Raw genomic sequence first — 27,898 nt, forward strand, 5'->3', positions numbered from 1 at the left:
CCTTGTATCCCAAATATCAAGCATCGTGAGACCCAAATAAGTGTTTCCTGAGTGGAGCTGACGCCGTTCCTGGGTTGCAGACGGGAGGAGGGATCTCTGGGGGGGACAGAGGTCAGGAGACTGGGGCAGAGCAGTGTGGGATCCCTCCCAGGGTGAGGGGGGGCGGAGCTGAGAATGAGCGGGAGGCGCACAGCAATGACAATGCCTTTATTCTGCTGACACCCCAGAGGGCCCCCAGCTGGGCCCAGCTCTCCCACGCTCCAAAGCGCACCGGGCAGGCGGGCTAGCACGCACAGCAGACATCCAGACATCCATTCTCTGGCTCTGTGAGTCTCTAAGGGGCAGGGGGGCTGCTCCTTGGCTGGCCCCCTACCCATTTTGGAAGCCAGCCTCAGCACCAACCAGGCTGAAGGGGGGCCGGGAGGTATCGGGAAGGAGCCAGGTCCTACCTCTCCCCGGAGTCCCTGTGCAAACTCGAAGTGATGGCGGCTGGCTCTGGAGCAGGGGCGGGCTGTCCCGCACATCCCCTCACTCCCTGAAGTTTTCCTCCCTCTGGTTCCTGAGGGAAGAGCTGCTTTCTGTCCACCCGGGGGGCCCTGATTCAGGCGAGGGCGCCCCCAGCTCAGCACCGCAGTCACTACAGCGTGGAGAACGCCCGAGTCTGAGGCTACGGGGCCTCCCCCCTGTGCGAGAGCAGGGGGGCTCGGGCCCCACGGGGACGGGCGATGCTTTCATCCCCATCCCCTAATCTATCTTCAATGTGAAGAGGCGGCATCCGTCCGAAGCGTCCCGGCCCTGCTGTTGCCCACGGAGGGAACGCGGGCCGCCCGAGGGGGCTCCGCTGGGCCCCCGACACATTGTGAACTCTGGGGCCGCAGCCCTTGACTAAACATCCAAACGTCCGAATGTCCGGCCACTCAGAGTCCCTGTGGCACCCTGGGCTCCTCCAGGGCCGCTCGAGGGGGTCAGACCTGCACCGGCAGCGTTTGGTTCATCTGCAGCCGCATATCCTGGATGCTGCTCAGGATCTTCTTCTGGTGTCCCGCCAAAGTCACTCCAATCCGGAGCAGGTCCCTGGAGGGGGCGGGGAAAGGACGTCGCTCAGCCTCCCCAGATTATCTGCAAGGACCCCCCTTTCCTACCTCTGCCTTTGGACCCCCCTCCGCCAGTGGCCGAGAACCCCCCGGGCCTGGAACACCCTTCCCTCCTTCTCTGAGGGTTCTAGGAATTCTCCCAGAATCCCTCGGCTCTAGTGTCCAAGGCTCGGGTCAAGGCCCCACCTCCTCCACGATCCAAAATGGCTTTGTCACTTTGACACGTTTTGCATCGACTTCCCCAGAGCCATGTTTTCTGCCTCTCAGCAGGAGGCAAATTTGAGGGCAGGACTATTTCTAGTTGGTCTTTTAATCCCTGACATGAGCAGGCCCGGTGCGCTTCGATGCACATACACCCACAATGCATGTGCACACACATGTATGTACAAGCACAGACGGACCCTCAGCCCCCCCGTCCCCCCCAATGGCACACACTGCTTTGGTCTGGGCTTCCATGACCAGCGTCTCCTAGCCAGCAGGAGCTGAAGAGACACTTGTTGAACTGAATCCCAGATTCAGAGGATCATAGATTTCATATCAGAAGGAACCTTAGGGACCAAGAAGCCCAACGCCTCGCTTTACACACGGGGAAACTGAGGTCCGGAGCAAGGAGGTGATTTGTCTAAGGAGCTACAAACAGTAAGGGACAGAGACAAGGTCTCCTAAAAATCGCATTTTCCCATGTATCCCCTTGGATCACACAGCATCTCTGGACCGAACTGAAAAGCTGGAGGGGTCTGATGTTCCAAAAGAGGAAACATTTTTAGAGACATGAGGGGAAACTGGTTCGAGGAAGGTTCTGGCCCTGCCCAGTGACAGGCCAAGGGCCCCTCCGGCCAGTGGCCGAGCCTCCCAGCCGGGCCCGGCCCACCCCCCCGCGGGGCGGACACTCACTCTGCCGTCATCTGGGCCACGAGGTCGAAGGAGGCGAAGCCGGCGCTGATGAAGCTTTCCTTGTACCTCCCCATCTTGATGGCGTCCAGCCAGTCCCCCACCGTGGTGAAGGTGGTGTAGTCAGGAACAGTGCGGTCTAACAGGGGCTGGGACACCCTGTGGGCAGAGAGGAGAGGGCCGTGAACCCCTGGGGAAGGAGCTAGGGGAGGGCGAGGGCCTGGAGGAGGAGGGCCTGGATAGGGGAGGGGCAGAGCCTGGAAGGAGATGGGGAGGGCCTGGATGGGGGAGGAGGAGGGCCTGGAAGGGGAGGGGGAGGAACCTGAATGGGGGAGGGCCTGGTCAGGGTTGGGGGGAGGGAAGGGCTGCCACCTACCCAGACTGCACGCTGGCGATGACCTTCAGGCTGGCGGCGTTGCGGATGAGCTTGTCCAAAGTGTTGACGATCTGGGCAAACTTGGGTCTCAGGTTGCGGTCCCGCACCCAGCAGTCCAGCATAAGCTGGTGCAGGGCGGTGGGGCAGTCCATGGGGGGCGGCAGGCGGTAGTCCTGCTCCACGGCATTGATCACCTGGAGCCAGGGCAGAGGGAGAGATGCCCCGGTGGCTCGAGCCTCACTGGCTCCCACTGATGGGAGCCCCCTCTCCCAGGAGCCCCCAAAGTCCCAGAGCCGTGTGTCCGTCCCCCTGCCCATCGCCCCACTCGGGAGCATCCCCTCCCATCAAGCTTAGCTTTCCCTGAGCCCCTCCAGGTGCTGGTGCGGCCCCTCCCTCCCCACCCCCAGAGCCTGGCACTTCAGAAGCAGCTTCTTGTCTAGTGAAAAGGAAGCTTCTGAAGGGCGGGGAATGGCCCCGCGGCATGCCGGGCACACAGCAATGCCTTCGGATCTTAGGCTTTGGGGCTGGGTCAGAGCTCAGAGGCCATTTAGTCCAATTCCTCACTATACAGTTGGGGAAACTGAGGCACAGGCCAGGGAGAGTGCCCAAAGCTCTCAATTCAGAGCTGGAAAGGATCTCAGGGGAAGCCCACCGAGAGCCAGCCAGGAAATTGGACTTTAGGTCCTAAGGCTCCGGATTCTGTCCGCTTTTCACTTTTTTTTTTTTGCTGTGGAATTCATGAGACACTGGCCTAAGTGCCAGGGGCCACTTCCCACCCTGGGCCCCCCACCCCGGACCCCCAAGTTCCACTCACATCTTGATTGCTCATGTCCCAGTAGGGCCGTTCTCCGTAACTCATCACTTCCCACATGACGATCCCATAACTCCAGACGTCGCTGGCCGACGTGAACTTGCGGTAAGCGATGGCTTCCAGGGCCGTCCATCGGATGGGGATCTTCCCGCCCTGGGTTGGGCACATTACCCTGTGATTCGGGGCGGGCTCCCACCCACGAGGGCCCTCCCAGGTGGCCCCTTCGCCCCCCGCCCACGATCCCCCAGCCCTTCGGGCCGTACCAATGAGCTGGTGTAGGTGGGGTCAGCGGGGTCGTCCTCGAGAAAGCGCGAGAGGCCGAAGTCGGACACTTTGCAGACCAGATTGCTGTTGACCAGGATGTTGCGGGCGGCCAGGTCCCGGTGCACGTAGTTCATCTCCGACAGGTACTTCATGCCCGCCGCGATGCCCCGTAACATGCCCACCAGCTGGATCACGGTGAACTGCCCGTCGTTCAGCTGCAGAGGCGGGACCCACGCACTTAGCTCCGGCCCTCCTGCCGAAGCTCCCCCCCAGAAGTTCTGAGCGACCCAGATTCCCCCTCCCCCCAATCTTGGGTCACGTGCATGTGTATTTGTGTGAGTGTGTTCTATGTGTGAGAGGGGGGAGCAGGGGCTCCTCCTCTTTTAAAAAATTACAATAAAAATTGACATCCATTGCTTTAACATGGCCCGTACTCCCCAAGGTGCCCAAACCCTTCCCTTTCCCAGAGCGCCATCCCTTATAACAGAGAAAAAAGAGGAGGGGGAGGAGAATAGGACGATTCAGCAGAAGCAAGTAGCACTGTATGCAGCGTTCCTCACCCACAGCCCCCCACCTTTGCCAGGAAGTGGGAGAGGGAGCACCCTGACCTTTGGGGATTGGAGGATGATGGTCTGTGCAGAGGGAGAGGACGGGGAACAGTTGTTTAAAATGTATAATCTATCCTCACAAGGCCCTCAAGAGAGGGGACGCCACTGTCCTGTGGGCAGGACCAGTGAGGGGCACGGTCCCAATCTCTCTGAGACTCAGGGTCTTTGACGACAAACAGGGACCCCAGAAGCTTGCCCGGGGTCACAGAGAAAGATGGCGTCTCTCCCCTCTCTCTCTCTCCCCTCTGCCAGTGCAGGCTGGCACCTGCTCTGCAATGTAGTGTCAGAGAGCCCGGGGCGCTGAGGGCTGCCGCATTATTATTATCCCCATTTTATGGAGGAAGAAACTGAGGCATGCTCTCTGCCTCCCTGCCCCCGCCCTTTGGCCATCTTCAAACAGAGGCTCCTGGGCTCAGGGATTTCTTTTAGCCGTGGCCAGCCCCTGGAGCAACTCTGATTGGCTGGTTCTAGGCAAGAAGAGGAAGACTGGGATGGACCAAGGAATGCTGGACTGAGCAGCTAAAGACCCAGATCGACTTCTAATGGCTCTGTGGGCTTGGATGGGTCACGGAGCTTCTCTGAAACTCAGTTTGCTCATCTGTGAAATGGGCTGAGAGCCCCCGCCCCATCTGCCCTCCCGAGACCGGGGCGGGGGAAGGGGTGTCAATGAGAGAGACCGCTGGAGAGCCGCCGGTGTCAGCCACGGTCTCAGGGCGGGAGGCAGAGGGGGGACTCACCCGGAGGAAGGAGTCGAGGGCGCAGTTCTCCATGAACTCTGTGAGGATCATGACGGGCCGGCTCTTGGTGACCACGCCTTCCAGGCGGATGATGTTGGGATGGTCAAACTGGCCCATGATGGACGCCTCGCTCAGGAAGTCTCGCCGCTGCCTTTCCGTGTAGCCGGCCTTCAGGGTCTTTATGGCCACGAAGAGCTCCCGGCGGCCCGGCTGCTTCAGCCGGCCCCTGCACACCTCGCCAAACTCCCCTGCGGGTCACGGGTCACGGGTCACTCGCGGTCCCTCACAGACACACTCCCCGCAGCCCCCGACAGGCCGGGGTGTCCGGCACTTCCGAACCGAGCCCCAGGCACGATGCTTGGCTCGCAGCGGCAGACCCAGAGCCAAAGGGATGCGTGATGCACAATCCCAAGAGCCCTTGCCCAGTGGGACCGCGCGGCCACCCACTCTCCTCTCCCTCCTCCCCCTCCCCAGCTACTCACCAGCTCCGATCACCTCCTCAATCTTGACGCAAGAGACGTCAATCTCTTTGGCAAACTCCCTCACGGCCTCGTTGGGGTCTTCGTAAGTGAAGGGGTCGATGTAAACCTTCATGCCGGGAGCAACTGGGGGCAGAAGAGAGGGATCAGGGAGGGGCAGGGCTCCTGGAGGGGGAGGGAAAAGGTGCGACTCAGCCCGGGCACCCTCAAGGGCCCGGGCTCGGCAGAGAACGCGCGGCAGTGGGCAGCCTTCCCTCTCGCCTATTTGGGGGGACTGTACCCCCAATCCTGCCCATTTAGGAGCTCAAAGGGGGAGCCTGAAAAGCAGAGGCTGGCCAGAAAAAATGTTTCTGTATCCTTTGCCCTTGCCAGGAGCCCAGGGAGTGCCACCCGGGGAAGGGCAAGAGTGGCAGCCAGGCCAGCCAAGATGGGGCATCCCCTGTGGCCGGGCAGCCTCCAGCCCTGTGGCACAGGCCCTGGCGGGCAGCTCCTGAGAATCTCCCTCAAACCCCACTTCTGGCAAGTTACCCCACTGTCTCCCAGCTGCTCCCTGGCACCCTAGGTGGCCAGCCGGGTTCTGCCAAAGTTCTGCTGCCTGGTTTGCAAGTCCCTGCCCATGGATCTCCCCACTTTCCGCCACCTGGGTCAGTCTCCTCACCCTCCTCCAACCTCCCACTTGGGCTGGGTCCCCTCTCTCTGTAACCCCCTCAGCTTCCTGATTTTCTCCCCTTCCCACCCCAGCCTCAGTTTGCCCATTTATAAAATGAGCCCATCAAGCCGTCCCCTGGCTGATTCCAAGTGGCAGACCAGATGCTCCCAGGGCCATCCTGGCGCTAACTTGTAGGCCCCCAACCCCAGAGTTATCCTGCCATCATTTCTTTATGTGTCCTGGGATCTCGCGCTAGAATCTGGCTCCGTGAATGTGATCCTCAGGTTCATGAACAATCCTCCCTTCCTGATGTTCTTTGCGTGTCAGAATGTTCGTGTTCACTGAAGATTTTCTAGTTCCAATTTTTATTTTTATTTCATTTTTTTTCTTTTTTTTTCTTTTTTTTTATTTCATTTATTTTTTATTTTCTTATTTTTTTTAGTTCCCAATTTTTAACAAAGAACGCAAGCTCCTTGAGGGAGGGCAAATGTTGTGCCTCTGGCAGCCAGTATTGAGCCAGGCCCAGTGAGAGTCTAATAATTGCTCACTAAGTCATAGATGATCCCGCACCAGACTGCCCCCAGTCCACTCGTCTGGTCTCCCCTGGCTAGACTAGACCCTCCTGAAGGTCACGGATCATATCTCGGGCCTCTGAGAGGCTCAGCACGGTGCTAGGCACCAGGGGGAGAACAGAATGAGCCTCTTCAAGGCCTTCAGCTGCATCCCCACAGGGCTCAGATCCCCCAGACCCGGGGTGGATTTGAGGAAAGCAAAGGCAGGACAGGAAACTGGGGTGGGGGAGAAGCCTGAGGGTCCCCTGGGACTCTGGGGGCAGGGAGCGGCCCCTCCCTCACTTACTGTACTGCTGCAGCTTCTCCGTGTACTCTGAGTCAGAGCCGTGGCGCTGCTTCCTGGAGGAGGGGGAGAAAACCCCGCGTCGGACGGTGCCGAGAGACCCCACCCCACCCAAACCCACGGCCGCCCAGTCCCAAGATGGGGGACGTGGGTAAACCCCAGCCCCCGAGAGTCGCAGGATCAAGACAGAGGGAGCCAGTGCTCCCTCTCGGCCCCATTGTGTTCTTGGTCCAGTTGCTCCCCACCCCGGGCCCCAGGAAAATGAGGGGACTGGGCGAGACAGTCCCCTCTGTCAGCCTCAGTTTCTTCAACTGTAAAGTGAGGCAGTTGGAGGCCAGCTGAAGGTCGAGGCTAGAGGCCCAGGGCCTAATGGGAGGCATGGGCACTGTGGGAGCTCTTGGAAGCAGAGGGAGGTCTCGGGGGCTGGGGAGGGGATGCCCGCTATGGCAGGGGAGCACTCTTTGATCCAGGGTCCCCGGGATGGCTGTCGGAGGGAGGAGGGGCGGACCTGAGGCAGACGAAAGCGATGACCACGACCACCACGAGGAAAACCAGCCCGGCCGTAGCCGAGCCCACGATGAGGGGCAGCTGCTCTTGGAGCTGTTGGGGTCCTGAACCTAGAGACAGGAGAAGGGCGTGTGAGGAGGGGCCGGGCGGGCATCAAGAGGGGTTGGGTGGGTGTTGGGAGGGACCGGGCAGACATTGGGAGGGACCATGTATGTGTTGGGAGGGGTCCCTCCACTGGCCACATGGTCCCTGGGGCAGGAGGAAAAGCATTCGGGAGGGAAGAAGGGAGAAGGTGAGGGAGACTTGCATGAACTGATGCAGAGCGAAGTGAGCAGCGCCCTGCATCAGTGAGGACCCAGGTCTAAAGGAAAAGGTCACTCCAAGGAAGCCAAATGCTTCCAGTCGTGGCCCCCGGGGCCGAGAAGCCCGGCCTCCTGTGGGCAGAGTGGGGCAAGGGGGGCTACTGGGCCAGCATGGGGCGTACACCGTCGGGCACAACCACGGGGTGGGGGCTTCATAGGGAGGATCCTGCTTGGAGGCTGGAGGGAGGGGAAGGGATGGGACAACTGGGACAAATAGCGATTTAAGAACAAGTCAAGCGGAGGAGGAAGCGAGGGGAGCCAGGCGCGAGGGGAGGCTCTCGGGGCAGCTCACCTCTCTCCCCCGTGGTCTCAAACTCGGCCGGGTGGCTGTACTGCCCGTAGCCGGCCACGGTCCGCGCCCGGACCTGGACCACGTAGCAGGCGTCTGGCCGCAGACCGTCCAGCTGCACCGAGTTCCTCTGGCTGGTCACCGTGGAGGCGATGCCCTCGCTCTGCAGGGGCCGGAGAGGACCATGGGGTTCTGAGAGCCCCTCCCCACAGGCCCTGCCCCCCGACCCGGGTCCCATTCTTCTTGGAGGGGGAATCCTCACACCATTTGGGGAAGGAGACGCAGCTCTGCCAAAGGCCCCCCTGCCCTGCCCTGAGCCCCTCCCTCGCTCATTCTTTACTTGCCCCTTCCCACAGACAGATCTACTCCCCCAGCCCGGCCCCTCCCACATCATCGCTCATTTGTTCTCAGTGGTTTTCAGTCGTGTCTGACTCTATGATCCCATTTGGGATTTCCTTGGCAGAGATCTGCCATTTCCTCCTCCAGCTCCTTTTATAGATGAGGAAACCGAGGCAGACAGAGTGAAGTGACTTGCCCAGGCTCCCACAGATTAGAACTCAGGAAGATGTGTCACCTCCACTCCAGGCCCACTGCTCTGTCATCTAGACAGTGCAAGAGCCTCCCAATTGGGATCCCCTCCCCCCAAGCATCTCCCCTCTCCAATCCAGCCTCCTCCCAGCTTCCAAAGTTATCTCCCTCAAGTGCAGTCTGACCACGACACTCCCCTGCTCAAAAGCCTTTAGAGGCAGCTCCCTATTGCCTCTGTTTGGCATTGAAAACCCTCCCTAATCTGTGCAAAAACTCTTACGTGCATGCACAAAGTGTGCAAACACACCTGCACACTTGTGTGCAAATATGCACAAACACACGCGCAGGACAAACCCAGCTGAGCACAGCTGCATACACACAGTGTGCAAACACACGTTCACATACCTGCACACGAATGTGCAAAACTCCCACGTGCATGCACAAAGCAGAAATACGCAATGCATGTATCTGGAGACACACTCATGTTCAGAAGCTCACGTGCATGCACGTGGCACAGACACACACCCAAATACACGCACGCACACTCACTGCAAACACGCGCACACAGGACACACGCACGGGGACATTTTGCACACACACACATGGGCACTAACCTTTTCAAAATACTTCATCTCGTAGTCTAGGATGATACCGTTGGGCCGCTCCGGGGGCGCCCAGGACAGGGTCAGGCTGCTGCCGGAGCTGCTGTGCAGACGCATGGTGGGAACCTCCGACGGAGCTGGGGGCAGAGGGGAGAAGTCACGTGCCAGCCCCCGGCCCTCCACTCCCCAACCCTCCTGGAGACGGCCATCTCGTCCTAGATGGAGGACTTGGCTGACTCGGGGGTCAGAGGATGCAGGTTCAAATCCTGACTTTGCCACTGTCTGGGTGACTCGAAACTCCCCCCTTCCCTGGGCCTCAGTTTCCACCCCTGCAAAGGAGGGCCTTAGGCTGGTCTCCGAAGTTCCTCCCAGGCCTGAATTTACCATTTCAGCCCCCCGACCTTGAGGCTTGGGGCCTGCTCAGGAAGTGGGAACATCCACCCGCTAGTAGGATCCCCCTAAGGAGCATTCGACCGGGCCCAGGTCCCTCTGGGGCGTCCCTAAGGCCCGATTCAGCCCTTTGAGGGCCAAGGGAAGCCTTAGCACCTGAATTAGGAGCAGATTTTCTCACTTTAGCTCCAAAAATCCCAGGAGAACGTAGACTTCCCCGAGGAGGGGAATTGCCTTTTGTTCTGTCTCTGTATCCTGACTCCCTGACACACAGCTGCTGCTTGGAGGCTTGGGACCATTAGAAAAAGCAGCTCTCAAACTCAGGCCCCATTAGAGACCAGCCTCAGCATCCTGCCTGACGCTACATCCCACCCGCCCCGAGGAGGCCGCTTTTCTCTCTTGGCCTGTCCTTGCGCTGAGGCTGCTGGGTATTCTCCCTTCCAGCTGTTATTTCCTTCTCTGACTAGCACCAAGAGCTCTAACTAGGGCGGCCGGGCAGGGCTGCGCCCCGGGCCCGGCGTCCTTCCTCACCGGCCTGGTTGGTGGTGATGTTCACGGCGGCGTAGCGCGGGGGCAGGGGGCTCTTGCCGGAGACCCCATTAACAGCCTGCACCTCGAAGCTGTAGCGCGTGTGGGCCAGCAGACGGCTCACGTGCACCCGCCGCTCCGTCAGCCCCAGCTGCCGGGGCACAAACTCCACGTTGTCGTCGCAGCGGGAGCAGGCGGCCAGGCCCGACGTCCCGGGGCCCCCCTGGCATTTCTTGCAGATGACGTTATAGAGGAGGTCGTCCCGGCCCCCCAGGTCCCGTGGCTCGCTCCACTCCAGCACCAGCGAGGTCTCGTTCACGTTGGAAATCACGCTGTGCGGGGGGGATGGCACAGCTGGGGGAGAGGGGAGAAGGGGGTGTCAGGGGAGAGCGATGAAGGGGGGGAGGGTGACGGCATGGACTGCCGAGGTGGGGAGCCCAGGACCCCCCCCCCCCCCCCCGCCGCTTCTACCAAGGAACATCCAGCCAACCAGCAAACAGGTGACAGCCCCAGGACAATTGGGCCTTCCCTCAATTTGCCAGCCGCCCTCGCCCTCAGTAAGGCTCTTTGGACCAGCTACTTCGAGAGAATAAAGGGGATCGGTGGACACGAAAATACCCAACACCCCCCATCAAAGTTGGGGCCAGAGGTTAGAGTTCAAGGGTCACTCACTAGTGCAGGCGCTGTCGGGAGGGTCCGAGTCCGCTCGATAAAAATTGTTATGGCAGATACAGATGGTGGCAGCCGCGGACGTGGTTCGGCTGTTGGGGGGGCAGGGGAGGCAGGGCCCCTCTCCCTGTTTCGCCTTGAAACTCCCGGGGGGGCAGGCTGTCACGGAACGGAAGGCCCGGTCAGTGCTCTCTCAGGCCCAAGGAGAGCGGAGCCCTCGGGCCGCCCCGGCAGGGTCTCCGAGGCCCTCCCCAGCGAGCGCCTCGGTTCCCCTCCCCTCCCAGACCCCGGGCTAATGCCAAGATTGCCTAATCCCAGCCCTGGTAACAAAGGGCCCTTCTGGCCCCATGGAAACCCCGTGTCAGCGGATTCCCCCCCATTCCCCCAGCCTGGGGGCCTCAGGGACTACGTCAGCCTTGCCACCTGGCCGGCTCAGGCTTGTTGGGCTTGGAACGGATCTGAGGAGGAAGAGACCACCGGGGGGAGGGGGGAGAGCCCCATCACACTCAATCGGCTCAATGAGGACCTGACCCCTCAGGGGGCCCAGACCCCTCCCAGGCCCCCTGCGGACTCCCCAGGAGGAGCCAGCTCCCCTGAACACCCGGAAACCCCCGGGGCCTTGGGCCCTCACGGCCTCCCACCCAATTCTTTCCCCGAGAACAGGGGCCCTATTATTCCCGAGGGCCCAGGGGCAGCACGGTGAGGAATGGAGGTCTCCGACCCAGCCCCGGTTGTAGTGGGTGGGTGGGTGGGCGGAAGAGACAGGCTCCGGCCAAGCCCCTGGAGCATCTCCCTGCCAGTTTCTAGAGCGGTCCCAAGGAGGGACCATCCCCAGAGAGAGGCCCGCCGAGCACTGGAGGGCTGAGCGTGGCAAGGAGGCCGGAGAGAAGTTGCCGGGCTCGGCCCGGGACACGCCCGGGAGGCCAGGACACTCCTGGGAGGCCGGGACAGCTCGGGCACTGGCGCATCCCACATCCGGCACCCACCGCGTCCTCTGACAAACACTGACTGAGTTTGAATTTGAGTTGAAGCTGATGAGATTCACAAATGAAGTGACTTACCTAAAGTCACACAATTTGTGTCTCGAATCCGAGACCCGCCTGCCTCAAAAGTAGCCCCGGGATTCTATTTGGGCGCTTTCTTGTCCCCCGACACCCGCCTCAACTCGGCCAAAAAGCAATAATGATCCTTTAAAAAACCCCAAAACCAGATCTATGATTTCATCTGTGGAGGGAGTTCCCAGAGAGGATTTAGTACCTGGTTCTGCAACTTTTGGTGTTGCCCGGGGAACCGAGAGGTTAAGGAACTGGGCCAGGATCGCCCAGCCGGGAGGTGACAGAGGGGGCAGGGCCCGGCCATTTGTCAGGGCCACAAATAAGCCGGTGAGAATGCCGGGGAGCTCCCGCTGCCCTTCCCATGATGCTTTAAGAGTTCAAAGGACCTGGCACATATCTCGTGCGGTCATCTCCATAGTGCTGGGAGGGGCTAGTGGAGGGAGCTATTATTATCCCCATTTTGCAGATTAAGAAAAAATGGAGGCTGCCAGGTTAAGGCACACAGCTGGGAAGTGAACCCGGGCCCGGCACCTCTTTGCCCCCGCCGCTCGCCTCAGTTTCCTCATTGATACAAGGAAGAGACCTCTACTATACGGTGTCCTTCCCTCTGCTGTCCCACGGGGCCGACGCATCCCCTGCAGCAGGACTGACCGGTGCCGGGGGGCAGGTTCTGTGCGCCCCCAGACTCAACCACTCTCTGGGACCTCTAAAGCTCCAGGCCAGAGCGGGAGGGGGCCCTCTGCCCATAGGGGCTGCTTCCTCTGGGTCTCCGCCTCTCCTCATCTCCCCCTCCCCTCGGTCCCCTTCCTCACTCAGAGCAGCAGGGCCAGTTGCTAAGGGAACCCGAGAGCATTTCCTTCCTGGCACCTGCAGAGCGTCTGTGCCCGCCCTCTCGCCTCCGAGAGGATCCGACGGCAGCCGGGCTGGCCGAATTACCAGGAGCTGGGCTGCCAGGCTTCCACTTCTCCTGTCCGGCCCCCATTGAGGGGTCAGGGCGGCAGTCTGGAGGAAATGCCAAGATTCCTCCACAGAAGCACCTTCTTTGGGGCAACTAGGGATCATGGGAAGATCGCTGACTGGGAGTGCTCGCTGCTGGGTAGCTTAAGGCGAGTCACCACCTTCTCATCTGGAAAATGGGCATAATAATAACTGGCCCGCTGATCTGATTGGGCTCATTATCAGGATCAAAAAAGTAATGGAAGTCAAAGTGTCTTAGAAAGAGCGCGTTACACAATCCCAAGCGAGTTCTGAAGCGCCCTCTCCGCCTCCCTGACCGGCCCCCAAGCCGGCCGCCGGAACAGTCGGTGACCAAACGAGCGCAGCCTTGGAGAGCAGATTAAGAGACGCAAGGCCTTCGCCACAGCAGAAAGGTGGGGGGCTACCGGGGCGGACCACGGTAGACATGTCAGATAGCATCTCTGCGGCAAGTGGGTTTGGCAGGAGGGAGGGTCAGTTTGGAGAAGGGGGGTTTGGGGAGCTCCAGAAATGACTGTGATGTAAGAAAAGGAATCAAAACTTACTCTGGGGGCAGATGGGTGGTACAGTGGGGAGAGCACCAACCCTGGAGTCAGGAGGACCTGAGTTTAAATCTGGCTCAGACCCTTAACACTTCCTGGCTGTGTGACCCTGGGCAAGTCACTTAACCCCAATTGCCTTGGCAAAAAGCAACCAACCAAACAAACAAACAACAACAAAAAAACCCCCAACTAATAAAAATTAATTTTTCAAAAGTTGTTTGGTGAGTGATGGGAGAGCTCAATGGTCTGTGGTCTTAGGCTGAGCACCCTCAGGGAGCCTCTGTCTGACAGGGTTCCTCGGTCCCCTCTGAAGCTCACGCCTCCACTCTGAGTGGGCACTGGGTACCGAGCAGGATCGGAAAGACCAGGCACGTGGCCATGAATCTGGGCGACTCAGCGGCCCTTCCCTCTGCCCTCCCCCCGCACCCTCATGCACCAAGGCCGGGCCCACTGAGCGTGCCCGAGCCGGCCCGCGGTCACTCACCTTGGCACTGGGTCTCCTTGGCAGCGGGCTCGTAGCCGGCGGCACAGGTGCAGGCCCCCACGGGCACCATCCACTCGCCGTCCCCGTTGCAGTAGAGCTTGAGGGGCACCGAGGCCTCCACGGCATTGGGGATGCAGGTGCCGGGAGCGATGACCAGGGAGGTGGGCTCGGCGCCCGTCAGGGTCTCCGGGAAGAGGGCGAAGCTGGCGATGGTTCGGGCGCACTTCTTGTAGAAGACGCGCACGGAGATGAGCGACATGCAGGCCCCCTGGTCCTGGAAGGCCAGGTAGAAGCCGGCCTTGGAGAGGGGCCCGAAGCTGCGCACCTTGGTGTTGACGCGGCCCGCGTCCAGGCGGGAGAAGCTCTCGTCGGGCGCGATGGTGTCCACCTTGACGTAGGGGTTCTCCATCCAGAAGGGGCTGGAGGCGGAGGCCACGTCGCCGTCCGCCTCGTAGTAGAACAGGTTGAACGTCTCTTTGCAGGAGCCGGGGATGTTGGGGATGCTGTTGCAGTCCCGAACGGTGAACTTGATCTCCACGTACACCCGCTGCACCTCGCGCCGCCGGACGAAGCCCGTCCGCAGCCAGTTGTTCTGGCTGCTCTCCCGCACGTTGCACACCTGGTACGTCCGGATGGGGTTCATGGCCGCATCGTACCCGCTGACCTCTTCCCACTGCGGAGCAGACGGGGGCGCTCAGAGCGGCCGGGGGCCAATGCCGGGGGTCCCGGAGCCGGATTCAGTGGCAGTCCCCCACTTGGTCCCCCGGCCTTGGGCGGGTGAGGAGATGTAGGTCAGAGGGGGCCAAGGTCCCTCCCCGGCTTACCCAGCTTGGGAGCAGACAGTGCCACCCCTCGAGGCAGGGCTGATGGAGGGACACCGGGACGGAGGGGGGGCCGGGCAGACGGGAGCAGACGGGGCGAAGGGATGAGACAGTTGGTGGCAAATGCCATAGGGATGGTGAGCGGAGGGAAAGTGATATCCCAGGGAAGGGGGGGGGGTGGAGACAGCCGGTGAGCCAGGCCATCAGGTAAAGGTGACCCGCCCCTGCCAGGGCTTTACCCTGGGGATCAAAGACCGAAAACGAGCAGACGAGGGGGGTGGCAGGTGCACGAATGGGGCGGCCTGGCCTGGGCACAGAGAAATTCCTGCCCCCTGGAACCCCGCCGCCCCTGGGATGGCAGAGACGGGGGGAGGGGTTCACTCAGCAGAGGGCGGGCGGGAGAACGCAGTCTTACCCCAGTTTCTGGATGGGACGTCCACGCCAGCTCAGACGTCACCCACTTTGTGTCCATGAGGGTCTCTGGAAGGTGAGGAAGAGCAAGGTCAGACCCTGGGCCGGGAGGCAGAGAAGATAAGGAGAGGACATGGCCCGAGGCAGAGGGACTGAGGCAGAGGGCACCAGGGGAGCAGCGCCCAGGGCACGGTACAGGTAACATGCCTCTGGGGCCTGCCCCGTCCCCACACACGAGCACTTAGCCCGGCCACTGCATTTTGCAGGAAACTGAGGACTCAGAGTCATATTCTGGACCCAAGAGCTCTCACTCCCAGTTCATAAGCTGGGGCTGCCTTCCGTCTGCCCCTCGGTGGGAGAAGGCTGAGCAGCCTGGAAGGACCCTCCCTTCTCCTCACCCCCGGCCTGCAGGGCCCCGGGCCCCAGAGGCCCTGCCCCGCCAGGGGGCCTGAAGGTCAGAGCCGGGGGGAGGCTGGGTATCTGTGGCTGACCCCGAGGCCCGGGTTAATGAGGCCGGAGCTGCAGGCCGGTTCACACACCTCCGAGCCTTCCTAATCCCCACACAAAGCTCCCCCTGCTCCTTTATCCCGGAACAAAAGGCTGTGTGTGCCCAGACCCCCGCTGGCCCACTTACTCCCCTGACTCCAAGCCCCACACAAAGGGCCAACCACACACACAGCCCCGCAGAGCAGAGGGGCTGTGGGGGGAGGGCCCTGAGACCCGGGGACCCCCCACCCTTCCAGGCCCTGCCCGCCCCTACCGGCCCCAGGCAAGGCGGCAAGCCTCTGGGTAGCAGGCCACACCTTGCCCCATTGAGGAGACGGGGAACGATGTGGAGGGGGGACACACCAGGGGACCTGGGGGTAGCCGGGGGTCAGGCCAGCCTGGAGGGCGGGCAGTCCCAAAGTGCAGGGCTGGGGCTCCCGGACAGAATGAGGGATAAGAGGGAGAGTGAGGGATGGGGGAGAGAGCAAGGGAGAGGGAGAGAGAGAGGGATGGGGGGAGAGAGTGAGGGATGGGGGAGAGAGCAAGGGAGGGGGAGAGAGTGAGGGATGGGGGAGAGAGCGAGGGATGGGGGAGAGAGCGAGGGATGGGGGAGAGAGAGAGGGAGGGGGAGAGAGTGAGGGATGGGGGAGAGAGCAAGGGACGGGGGAGAGAGAGAGGGATGGGGGGAGAGAGTGAGGGATGGGGGAGAGAGCAAGGGACGGGGAGAGAGAGAGGGATGAGAGGAGAGAATGAGGGATGGGGGGAGAGAGTGAGGGATGGGGGGAGAGAGCGAGGGATGAGGGGAGACAGCAAGGGATTGGGGGGAGAGCGAGGGATGGGGGAGAGAGCGAGGGATGGGGGGAGAGAGTGAGGGATGAGGGGAGAGTGAGGGATGAGGGGAGGTGCCAAGGTTCTGCCTCAGGAAACCAAGATGCCCCCTGGTCTTTCCTAGCTTTGGCTGAAAAAAGCTGAAGCACCAAAAAGCTGAGAGGGGGGAGGGACTCGAGCCGGCTCCACCTCTCAGCAGCCCAGCCAGGGACCGCCAGAGCAGCAGCCCCGCTGGTGGGCAGCCACCCAGGCTTGAATCTTCCCTGGCAGCGGGGAGCTCAGTAGTTTACAAGAAAGTCAGTCCATCCCTCAGTTCTAATTATCCCCAGACTAGGACAGGGACACTTCTCCAACCCTGTCCCCCCTGTTTTGAAGAGAGCTAGCCTAGCTCCAGAGAATCCAGGGCCTGCTGTAAAACTTTAACAGGTCAGAGCTGTGTGACCCTGGGCAAGTCACTTAACTTCTCTCATATAGCCCGGGGGGAGGGGGCTTTAACAGGTCAGAGTGCAGGGGGAGGGAAACAGAGGGCAGTGTGCCCCAAGAGACGATGGGAATAGGGGCTTCCTGACAAGGCTAAAGGACAACCTCTCAGGAGCCCCAGGCAGCCGGACCAAGAGGCTGCTGGTCCAGCTCAAGCTCTGAGCAGGAGACAGAGGCAGGGCTGAAGCAACAGAGGGCAAAGGTGACCAGAGAACGCCAGGCCGCAGGGCGCCGTGGTAGGGAGAGCCTTGGGAGACGGCAGCCCCGGCTCAAAGCAGCTTCCCCTGGGACTCACCTCCCAGGCGGGGGGGGGGGGGGGGGGGGGGGGGGGGGGGGGGGGGGGGGGGGGGGGGGGGGAGAAGGAGGGGTGTCGGGCACTGGACTCAGGAGCACAAAGGTCTGGGTTCAAATGTGCTACTGAGACCCTTACTGACAGCCCGGTGCTGGTGGGACCCTGAGTGTTTGCCATGTGCCAGATGCTGGGCTGAATGTTCGGCAAATATCTCATCTGATCCTCACAACGACCCTGGAGGTTAGCTCCTGTTACAGGTGAGGAGACTGAGGCAACAACCCTGGAGGTTAGCTGTTACTTCAACTGTCATTTTACAGCTGAGGGAACTGAGGCAAAGAGAAGTTTCTCTCCCAAAGTTGCTTAAGTGTCTGAGGCTGGATTTGAATTCAGGTCTTCTTGATGGCAGACCTGGTGTTCAGGCATAATGCCCCCCAGCGGCCTCTGGTTCGTGTGATCGTGGGCAAGTCACTGGGTTTCCAGAGAGAAATGTTAGTCGGGGCCTCTGAGCTTCCTCCCAGCTCTTGAGCCACCAGGTCCAATCACCTCTACAGAAGAACCCGAGGGCAGGGCAGGGAAGGGGTTTCACAGAACTTGAATCCAGGCCCTTCTTCCCTCCCAGAAAGCCCCGGGCCGGTGCTGCCCAACATGGGGGGAAGGGGGGGAGGGAGGGGGTCAGGCCCACAGACCCAGGGGGAGGGGTTGGGAGAGCTCTGCTCTCAGACGGGGAGGTGGGGAGGCGATCCTGCCTCCCGGCCAGGCCCCAGTCACTAAGGCCTCCGTCCCGAAGGCCTCCTGGGCCAGCGGCCCCGCAGGGACACAGGCCGGGAGGCCGGGAAGCCGGAGCCAGGCACAGGCGGCCAAGCGGCCTCCTCCCGGGACCGAGCGGCCTCCCTCCAGCCGAGGTCCCGGGGCCCGGCTCGGCCAAGCGGCTCCCGCCCCGCCGCGGCTCTCCCTCCCTGCCGCTCTCCGGGGCAAGCTCCCACCCCGGCTGGCTCCAGCTCCTTCCCCGACTGCGTCCCTCCGCCCCCCTCCCGCCCGAGCGCTCACTTCCTCCTGCGCCGCCCGTGCCAGACCCATCTGGAACTGTTTAAACCCAAATATTCGGCCCCCTCCCCCTTCCAGCCAGATTCCTCCACAGTTTCAAACAAGCCCAGGGAGGGGAGGAGGGAGGGGAGAGAGGGGAGGGGGAGAGGAGGGAAGGGAGGGGGAGAGGAGGGAGGGGAGGAGGAGAAGGGAGGAAGGAGAAGGGGAGAAAGGGAGGGAGGGGAGAAGGGGAAGAGCAGAGGTGGGGGGAGAGGGGCGGCCGCTGGGAGGGGCAGCCTGGGATGGAGCCTTCCTGCCCTTCATCCCGGTATCATTTCTGGAGAGCTGGGAGGGGAAGGCCTTGGCCACTGCTCAATCGCGGCACATTTTTCTCATTAATAGAGAGGACTTGGATTTTTTGTCATGTGTGCAGGAGGAAGGGCCCCGGTCACCCTGAGGGGCGGGCCTGGCTCTCCTACCCCTGCCCCCCTTCCTCCTGGAGGGAGGCAGGGAGAAGGGGCCTCCTCATCCCTACCACAGGGATGGCTGGGTGGGACTCGGCCCCTTCGGCGGAGCCGGCGGAGCCCCAGCCTCCCACCTCCTCCCTGGGGCCCGGGGAGGGCAACCGAGCCAAGGAAACCCAACCAGCACCGAGGTCCCCAAGACGGGGGGAGCCCATTTTGTAGCTCCGTGCAGTGGGGCATGGGGTAAGGCCGGGAGCGGGGGCAGAGGCCTAAGCATCGCTAGCCCTGAGATGCCAGCACATCCCAGGGCCGGCTTCCAGAAGAGCGCCCGGGCCCAGCTCGAGGGCCGCCGGGATGGTGGTGGCCCATGCACACGGCAAGGCCGGGGCGTCCGAGGCCAGAGTGCACGGCCCGGCCTGGCGGCCACGGCCAATCCTGCCAGGGAGCCACACTGGGCTTGGGAGCCCACTTGCTTGGAGGAGAGCGAGCGCCCAAGTTCAGGTTTCCACAGAGACACAGAGCCGCCACGTGGCAGCAGATGTGCGGCTCCCTGGTGTGTTCCAAGAACACAGATGCACTCGGGCTTTGCCCTCTGGCTCAGCTGTCGGGCTCCTCGGGGCTGGAGCAGAGAGGGAGAGAAGTGGCACACACACACACACACACACACACTCACACACACACACACACTCACACACACAAATACACACACATCCCATGATCACACCCATCCCCATGTTTACACACACACATACACACATATACCACCCCACACATAATACACCAAGTGAGCAGACCCAGAGACCCGCACCCACCCACACACAGACACAGACACCTCCACACACACATCCCTCTGTTTACACACACATCCCATGCTCTCTCTCTCACCTCCATGCTTACACACACCCATCCCCATGTTTACACACACACACACCACCCCACACATAATACACCAAGTGAGTATTGACAGAGACCCACACCCACACCACACACAGGCAGACACCCCCCCAACTCCATCACCGCTTTTGTTACAGTGTTTTTCACAGTTACAAGCTCCTGGTTACAGTTTCACCTTCAGATACAGTCACAATCTTGTTTCCATTCCTGCTACACCGACACACACACCCCCCCCCCCCTTCATTACATTGTTTTTCATGACTTCTAAGCTCACTCTTGCTCAGTCTCGGCTTGGATAGAAAGTAGCAGCCCGGCCAGCCATACACTCACTGCTCCTCCGCACACACGGAGTCCACGTTAAGAACCACACACTATGATTAGAGACAAATAGTTACAGACTTTGAGACAAAAGCAGTTACAGTTTTGGTTACAAAGGCACACGCGTGCACACAGACTCTAGGTCTCTGTCTCTGTGTGTCTCTGTCTCTTACACACACACACACACACACTCACACACACACTCACACACTCAGCCTTCGGTAGAAACGGCCATACACACAGAATTTATCTTCTAGAGCCCTACGTGCACACAGTATTTCACATGCCCCAAATTAGTCTGGTAAGACTTATTGTTCCACACACACAGCCTTCGTGGGACGGACACCGGGTCACACTCCCACAAGTCGATCTTCATGAGACACATACACTCTGTTCAAAGGTTCACAGCCAGTCAGTGTCAGGTACTTGGTCACACACACACACACACACACACACACACACACACACACACTGAAGGTTCACAGCCAATCAGGTACTTGGTCACACACACACACACACACACACACACACACACACACACTGAAGGTTCACAGCCAGTTAGGTACTTGGTCACACACACACACACACACACACACACACACTGAAGGTTCACAGCCAGTTAGGTACTTGGTCACACACACACACACACACACAGTCCAAGTTGCATAAAGACACAGTTGTGTACACTCCCAGATGCCTCCGGCTGGGCCTTCACACTTTTATAAACACAGCTACACTCTAACAAACAGGCTCCAGAGCTCACGGTCCTGCTACACAGTCTGCTCAGACAGTCCCTCAGTCTGCACTCTCGGAGCCTCCCCAGAACTCACACAGACACACGCTGGTGTCCAAACTCCTTGAGAAAGCAGACGCGCAGCACAAGCACGTGACTCTCCCCCACCCCCCCCCAAACTTCCCTCCAACATTACTAGAAATAATCCCCCTCCTTCCACCTCGCTCCACTGCCCGGCCAGCCTGGGAGCTCCGGGCCAAGTCCATGGCTGTGGGGGGAAGGGCGGAGAACTTGAAGAACTCAGCCTGGTCTGGAAAGGAGATGCAGCTCTTGGGTGTCCCTCCCCCCGCCCTGCCCACCAACCTGCCCGCCTGCCAGCCTGCCCGCCAGTCTCGGGTCCCCCAGGTGTGGCACCTCCTCTAGATAAGAGAAAACAGAAGCATAGACAACATGGAGCCAGCGAGGTGGGAAAGCTGCCGGCGGCCCTGGGTTGGTGGGAGGGAGGGCAGGCCAGGCAGGAGGGCCTGGAAAGAAAGGGGTGGCAGGGAGCGGAGCCGCCACCGACCAACCGGTCCTGCCTCCCTGTTGCCGAAGCACGGGCAAGGTTGAGGACTCGGGTCATGGGGCTGGTGCGGGAGGAGCCGCCTGGGACGGGGCTGAGTCTGGGCTGGGGGCAGAGCCCTCCCCGGCTGAGGGAGAGCGGGCGCTACCGCCACCGAGCCCTGTCTAACCGGCACCAGGAGCGGTGGCCTTGGGCCCAGCACCTGCCTCTGGGGAAGGGCCCCGTGAGGAGCAGGCCGCCTCCTTCCCCGCCTCCCCTTCTCCCCACGGAGGGGCCGGGTCTCTGCCCCCAGCGGCCACCAGATCCCGGCCTGGTCCCCGGGCCTCGCCGTGCCCTAGCCAAGCCCAGAATGCCAGAATCCAGCCCTCCTCCCAGGCAGCCCCGGGCCCTGCTCCCAGCCCGAGTGGCAGGTCAGCCTGGTGAGCCTCGCCCTGAGAAAAGGCGTCTCCCCAATCCACAGAGCCTGAAAAACGAGGGAAAGAAGCTGAAAGGCTAAACCTTGAACCTCAACCCAAAGCCAGGGAAAGCTCCTGGGGAGCCTGCTCAGCCCGAGAGAGACCAACACACAGGGCGGAGTGGGGGGTGGGGGGGAGCTGCGGGGAGAACACAGCCTTTGAGGGGGAGGAGAGGGTGTCCCCACGGACCTTCTCCCCACCTTGTCAGAAGCCCAGATTGCCAGGAGGCAAACCACCGGGGCCCACTCCCTTCTCCCTGGGTCGGCGGCCCCTTCCCCACCTGGCTACTCAGCTACCCATTGTCTCCCTGCAGGCGGACCTGGCTCAGCAGCCCTTGCCACAAGCCCTGCCTCTACGTACACACACTCATACATACACACACACACTCACACACAACACACATTCACACACTCACACACAACACTCAAACATACACACACTCACACTCACACACACATATACACTCATACTCACACACAATCACACAACACACATACACTCACACACAATACTCACACATACACACACACTCACACACACACACTCAGGATCTTCTCTCTTATAGGATGAGAAAAAAGGGCAGTGTGTCCTCTGCAGATCTGGGCCCCCTCCCCTTTTCCATAGCTATGAACGCTCAGGCTGGGGTGGTGGGAGCTCCCTCAAGAGTCCTAGGGGAGATGGGCCAATGGGGACTCGGATTCCAGCAGGGATCGGCCACCCCCCCATTATATGGTTGTTCCTCACGGAGGCCCACTCCCAGCCTCCCCGGTCGGCCCCTTAGCCCTGGGTCCACAAAGGCAGGAAAAAGAAGGGAGAGAGCATCCATCCCCTACCAGAGAACACATTATGTTTTTCATTCTTCCCCCTCAGATCTCTGGGATGTATAATTAAATAAACATGAGAGGAGAAGAAACAAGGAAGAAGCAAAGCAGGGGGCCAGGAGCCTAAAACAGCAGGTCTCTAACCCCAGAGCAGCCCCTCAGGAGCCTCTCGAGGGTGGGGAGCCTCAGATGGAGAGGCCCTCTCCTCACCAGGGGACGGGGCTTCCGAGGTGAGCCGAGCCCCCAGCTCTCCTCACTGGGTTGGGGGCTGGGGGGGGCACAGGAAAAGGGAGAAGGGAAAGCCTGCGCGGGCCCCAGCCCACCACACAGTCACCCACCAGTTCAGGTGCCCAGCTGTGCCCAAGGCTGCCCCTCCCCCGGCCTCAGCGCCTCGATCCTGACAAACCAGTTTGACTCAGCCCAGCAGGCCCAGGTACAATTTTCAAACTATTCAGGGCCGGTGATTCAGCCTCTTCAGGCTGTTTAATTAGCACACCGCCGGGGTGGTAGAGGCCTTTCCCAGGACAGTCGAGTGGCCGCCGCGGCGGTGGCGGCGGCGATGGTGGTGGCGGCCGGTGGCGGCAACAGCTAATGGGAAGAAAATGCAGCAGCAAACTGGTTCCCCCAAATACCTGCTGCCATCAATCATCAGCCCCACAGAAACGCCAGCTCATGACAAAACCGGAGCGGGGGGGGGGGTGCACCAGCTCCCCAAACAGGTGAATAAGTCACAGAAACCACCAGAGCCCATTGTCCCTTGGGTAGCAGCAGCGGCAAAGGCGGCACTTGGCTACACACACACACACACACACACACACACACACACATACACACTCCCCGATTTCCTCAGTCTCCAACCCATCTCCCCTGACTGGGTCTTGGAGTTCTGGGAGTGTGTGGTCTACTAAGACCCAATCCCACCCCCTCCCTCATCATCTGCCAAGCCCTGAAAAAAATATGGGGAGACACCTTGGAGTTGCGTCTTCTTTCCAAGTGGCCCCTAGTGACTCCTGAGATGGTCGAGGAATTCTCCGCCATATTTCAAACCCATCCAACAATGGGGCCCGTCATCCATCCCTAAACCCTTTACTCTCCTGATTTCCATCCCCTAATCTGGCCTACCCCACTCACCCAGGACTCTGATTCCTTCCCACGCACCCCTGCTCTGAAAGGAATGAGGCAAGAAAGTGACCGGCATAAATCCAATTGGAACTTCTCTAGCCCCTGTGACCCCGGATATCTGAAGGTACTTAAAAGTCGGCCATCAGGCAGTGGGCATTCATGTGCCCGACACTGTGCCCAGGAAGGAATGTTCCTTCGATTGGTGAGGGGACCATAGCTCCGGGGAGGATCAAAGGAGGGACACTCTCGGGACCCCAAGTAGATGGATGGTACTTAGCACGTAGTAATGGATCAATAAGTGCTTTTCATTCATTCATTCTGTATTAAGGTCTTTTCTTGGTGGGTCCCAAGTTATGGCAAGTCAGAGTAAAAAGAGTTAAGGCCCAAATCTTAGGCTGAGATGCCAGTGCTGACCCTGGGCATGTCACCTGACTCTGGGCCTTAGTTTCCTCATCTGTAAAATGTGGAGACTGGATTCTAAAATCCCTTCTAGCTATGATCCTTCAGCTGGCAGGAACTGGGAATGGAATAATAACCCAGATTTATAAGCACATTAAGGATTGCAAAGTCCCCGGCCCATTATCTCATGTGAGCTCCATAATAAGCCTGGGAGGTAAGCAGTGCAAGTGTTATTATCTCTATTTAACAGGTGCAGAAACTGAGGCAAGGTGCATTTGAGTGAGTTAGCACAGGTGGATGGCTCGGATAGGAATCTGGATTCCCACCGCCTCTCATTGAGACGCGGGCCGGGGGAGAGTCGGGTCTGGCACCAGAGGATCCGCCAGCTGCAATATTCAAAGTCCTCCCGATGCTCATGTCCTCAGAAGGCACTGGCTGCCATTGTAAACCAATCTGACCCTGGCAGAAGTCTGGGGAATGACAGGAATCCAGAGGAATCTCTCCCCTTCCTAGCAAGGCACAGATGGGGGGACAGATCCTTGTTTTCCTGCTCACAGAACATCACCCTCTGCAGCCTGGAACGATTCAGACAGATCCCCCAAGGATGCCTCCCGAGCCCTGGCAATACTATCTGAGCGTCCAGGCATCCCGGCTTCTCTGAAGGTTCTTTGTCTCAACAAGGTGGCCAACCTGCGCTAGAGCAGGGCTGCGGAAGGGGCGAGGGCTGCTTCTCGTAAGACATCTCCTCACTCCCTCCCTGGAGCTGCAAGAGAGGAGAGCGGGGCCACGTACTTAAATATGTCGGAGGGCTGATCACTGGGATGAAGTAGGGCTCCCGCCTTTCCTGGTTCTACTCTAGGGGAGCAAAGGCCCAAGGAGGCAGGAGACAGCAGGACATAGAAATGTTTGGCCCACAGTTGTTCGGATTTATGGGGCAAGCAACCCTTGCCCCATCCCCTCCCTCCCATCACCCACATCCCCTCCAATGGACATGGACACCCGGCTACAGGTGACAGGGTCTGGAGTAAAGGAAACCCCCAGGCTAAAAAGCGGGGAGGAGGTTTGGGACCAGTACAGACACTCATCACAAAGCGTCCCGACCCATAGCCAGGCAGGACCGTAGGTTCAAAGCCAGCTGCAGTCAGTTACTAACCGTGTGATCCAGGCAAGTCACCTTCTTGGACATTAGTTTCTTCCTTAGGAAAATGGGGATAATGGGAGCAAGCATCTGACCCAAGTGTTGGGAGAGCGAATGAGATAAGGCATGGCAAGAGCTGGGTAAACTATGAACAGCCCCTATTATTATCTTTGCCATGTGTACTCAGGTTTTGGAAGCCCAGAAATCAGATGCCAGGGTAGGGAGGGGAGTGGAGGGTGCTGGTCCAATCCAGAGAGGCCAGAAGGTCCCACATCCCTCTGCTGCCGGGAGCGCACAGCACAGGCTTCCTGCCTTCTCTTCCCTCTCTTCACTCAGTCACGAGAGCGCCTGCCCCAGACTTGTTTTCCAGGGTTCAGAACCACCCACCTGCCTCACTTATTCAGTTCCTAGGAATCTAGAGTTGGATGAGACCTTTGCGGTATATAGGGGAGTAAACTGAGGCCTGGAGGATGGAGAATGACTTGCCCAAGATCACTCAAGTAGAAACGGGATTCTAGGAATCTCAGTTCTTTGACTCCTCTTTGTTGATCAAATTTCTCTGACATGAGTTTTCCGACGGCTCCCCTTCCCCACCAGCTCTCCCGACACAAGCTGGGCACATGCAGCAGAGGTGGCCAAAAAAAAGCTTCTACTGGCAGGAGGCTCCGGCTGAAGCGAACAGAGTGAGGAGCCCTGCTCAAAAACTAGGAGGGCACTTACCTGCACCATACTCCCCTAATCTGAGCCGATTCCCCCGTTCTTACACACACACACACACACACACACAGAGGCAGAAACAGAGGAGGAAGGGAGAGAGAGAGAGGGAGGAGCAAAAGAAAGAGAGAGAAAGGCAGGGAGAGAGAGAGGGAGAGAGAGGGAGAAGAGAGAAACCTGGGAACTACTCACATTCACACCCTGAAGGCACCCAACAACAAAGACAGCTTCACTGGTTTCTCCAGCCTGTGATCCTATCACAGACCCACATCTTAGTGAGTGTTCGAATGTGGGCCCTGCCCCTGTGTACATCTCCCTGTGTGTCTGTGTCTGGCTCTGCTGGCTCCCTTTTCCTTGTGAGAGAGGCCAGTGATCTTTGTGTGGAGGGATGGGAAAAAAAAATGAGGGGAGGGAGAAAAGAGAAAGTAATTTCCCAGCCCCCCCCCCCAACATTGGGAAGAAACAGGGAGAAAAGTCTTTAACCATATCTCACACACACACACACACACACACACACACACACACACACCCCTGCCCTCCCCCACCAAGCCTCTAGGTTTGTCTACATATCCCTACCCAAACGCGATATTTTTATGGGCAAACCAAGTTAACCAGGATCATTCGAAGCTCCCAAACTTTAGGGGGAAGTGTATGAATGTGCAGGGGGAGAGCACTTGTTTCTATTTTTTTTAACATCCCCCTTGAAAAGTAACGTCCCCTCCATATTTCCTGATTTCTGGACATTTTAATGTGTGTGTGTGTGAGTGTGTGTGTGTGTGAGTGTGTGTGAGTGTGTGTATGTGTGTGCTCCTACTTGCTGATGGGTCTGTTGTAAGTCTCTATTGTTTGTGTCTGGGTCCCACTGTGTCCCTCCCAGCAGGCATGTGTCACGGGGCATGTACATAAGCAGCTCTCCGTGCCGAGGGGACAAGAACACTTGTGCCCCTGCTCCCCGGGGATTTGGGAGTGGGAGCCCCCCATCCCCCACGACTGCAAGAGGAGGAGGAGGAGGAGGAGGAGGAGGAGGAGGTGTGAGCCCAAGCCATTGTGTTGCTGGCCGGTTTTCCACACTTGGCACTGTCGGGAGGACCAGGATCAAACCAGAAACTTCGGGGGCCCGGTTAGGGGTGCTTTGGCCTCCAGCAGACCCCGCCTGCCCGCGGGCCTGCCTGGATTTCCTAGCGCAAGCCACACGGGGGTGAGCCCGGGGGCTGGGTGGGGCGACCCCCCTCGTGCGTCGTTGGCACTTGCTAATAGATAAACAATAACAGTGCCCCAGCCCCTGCCACCCCCGCAAGCCAGCAGCAGCCCTGGCAGCGGATGCCAGGCGCAACCCCTCCACCCCACAAAGCGGGCTGGCAAGGGCCCGGTTCACACAGACTCCGGGAGCCCTCGGGTACCCCCACACGAGCACGCAGGCACTCACGTAGGCAAGGCACACACACGCACACACAGGCGCCCCCACTCGCACTCACATTCGACCCCCAAGTCGTGGGCTCCAGCTGCTCACAAGGGAAGCCCAGCGGGATTCTTGGCTGCCCCCCACCACTCACCCCTGGGGGATCCCTAAGAACAGATGGCAGCTCGCGGCTTTCTCCCTGCGGAACCTGTCCCCGCGTGGGTGCCCTGCACTCCTGGGTCCCCCTCAAACCGGCGGAGCCCATGGCCCTCTGAGAGATGCTAAGAAAGATGCCCTCCCCCCTCCCCAGTTTATCTCTGATGGACCCCTCCCCCCTCTCCCGCGTAGCGGATCCCTCCTCTCTCCCCTCCGAGGGTGACGGTGGCAGGGCCCCCGCGCTACCCGAGGGATCCCTCCTGCGTTCCTCGAGCGCAGCCGATCGATTTCCCGCCCCCCCCCCTTCCCAGTCTCCCCATCCTCCCGGCTGGCGGCTCTCGGAGGCCCAGGGCCCTCCTCGGGGAGCGGGCCCCGGTCTGCGGGATCGCTCCGGGCTCCGGGCAGCCCGAGCAGCGGCCCTTTCGGAAGAGTCCGGGCCGGACGCGGGGGGCGCGCCCCGGGGCCGATGCCCGCCTGCCTCCCTCCTGCCTGGCACCCCCTCCCCCCGGGCTCGCTCACCTTCCAGCGCCCGGCTGCCGGCGGGCAGAAGCAGGAGTGGCAGCAGCAGCAGCAGCGGCGGCGGCGGCGGCGGGAGCCGGAGGAGCGGCCCCCGCCGCCCCGGGAACCCCGGCGCCTCCGGCGGCCGGCAGCCCGGGAGGGCTCGGGCCATGGCCCGGCGGGCAGGGG

At 60.2% G+C, this 27,898-nt stretch overlaps 1 protein-coding gene across 2 annotated transcripts; it reads right to left on the minus strand.

The window, feature by feature from the left end:
• Window positions 1–192: 192 nt before the first annotated feature.
• Window positions 193–27,898, minus strand: EPHB3 (EPH receptor B3). 2 transcript variants are annotated; one of them, XM_031968084.1, is made up of 16 exons: window positions 27,731–27,898; window positions 14,932–14,996; window positions 13,696–14,368; window positions 10,643–10,798; window positions 9,974–10,324; window positions 9,065–9,189; window positions 7,926–8,085; window positions 7,273–7,381; window positions 6,768–6,820; window positions 5,264–5,386; window positions 4,782–5,029; window positions 3,436–3,651; window positions 3,176–3,325; window positions 2,362–2,555; window positions 1,989–2,144; window positions 193–1,074 (listed from the first exon to the last, which is right to left on the minus strand). In XM_031968084.1, the coding sequence occupies exons 1-16, from the start codon at window positions 27,879–27,881 to the stop codon at window positions 966–968; spliced, it is 3,039 nt and encodes a 1,012-aa protein (XP_031823944.1). In that variant the 5' UTR covers window positions 27,882–27,898; the 3' UTR covers window positions 193–965. The 2 variants fall into 2 exon arrangements, with proteins under 2 accessions (XP_031823944.1, XP_031823943.1); XM_031968083.1 differs by having other exon boundaries at window positions 5,264–5,425.

Source organism: Sarcophilus harrisii, chromosome 4 (genome assembly GCF_902635505.1).
Source record: "Sarcophilus harrisii chromosome 4, mSarHar1.11, whole genome shotgun sequence".
Classification (NCBI taxonomy): domain Eukaryota; kingdom Metazoa; phylum Chordata; class Mammalia; order Dasyuromorphia; family Dasyuridae; genus Sarcophilus; species Sarcophilus harrisii.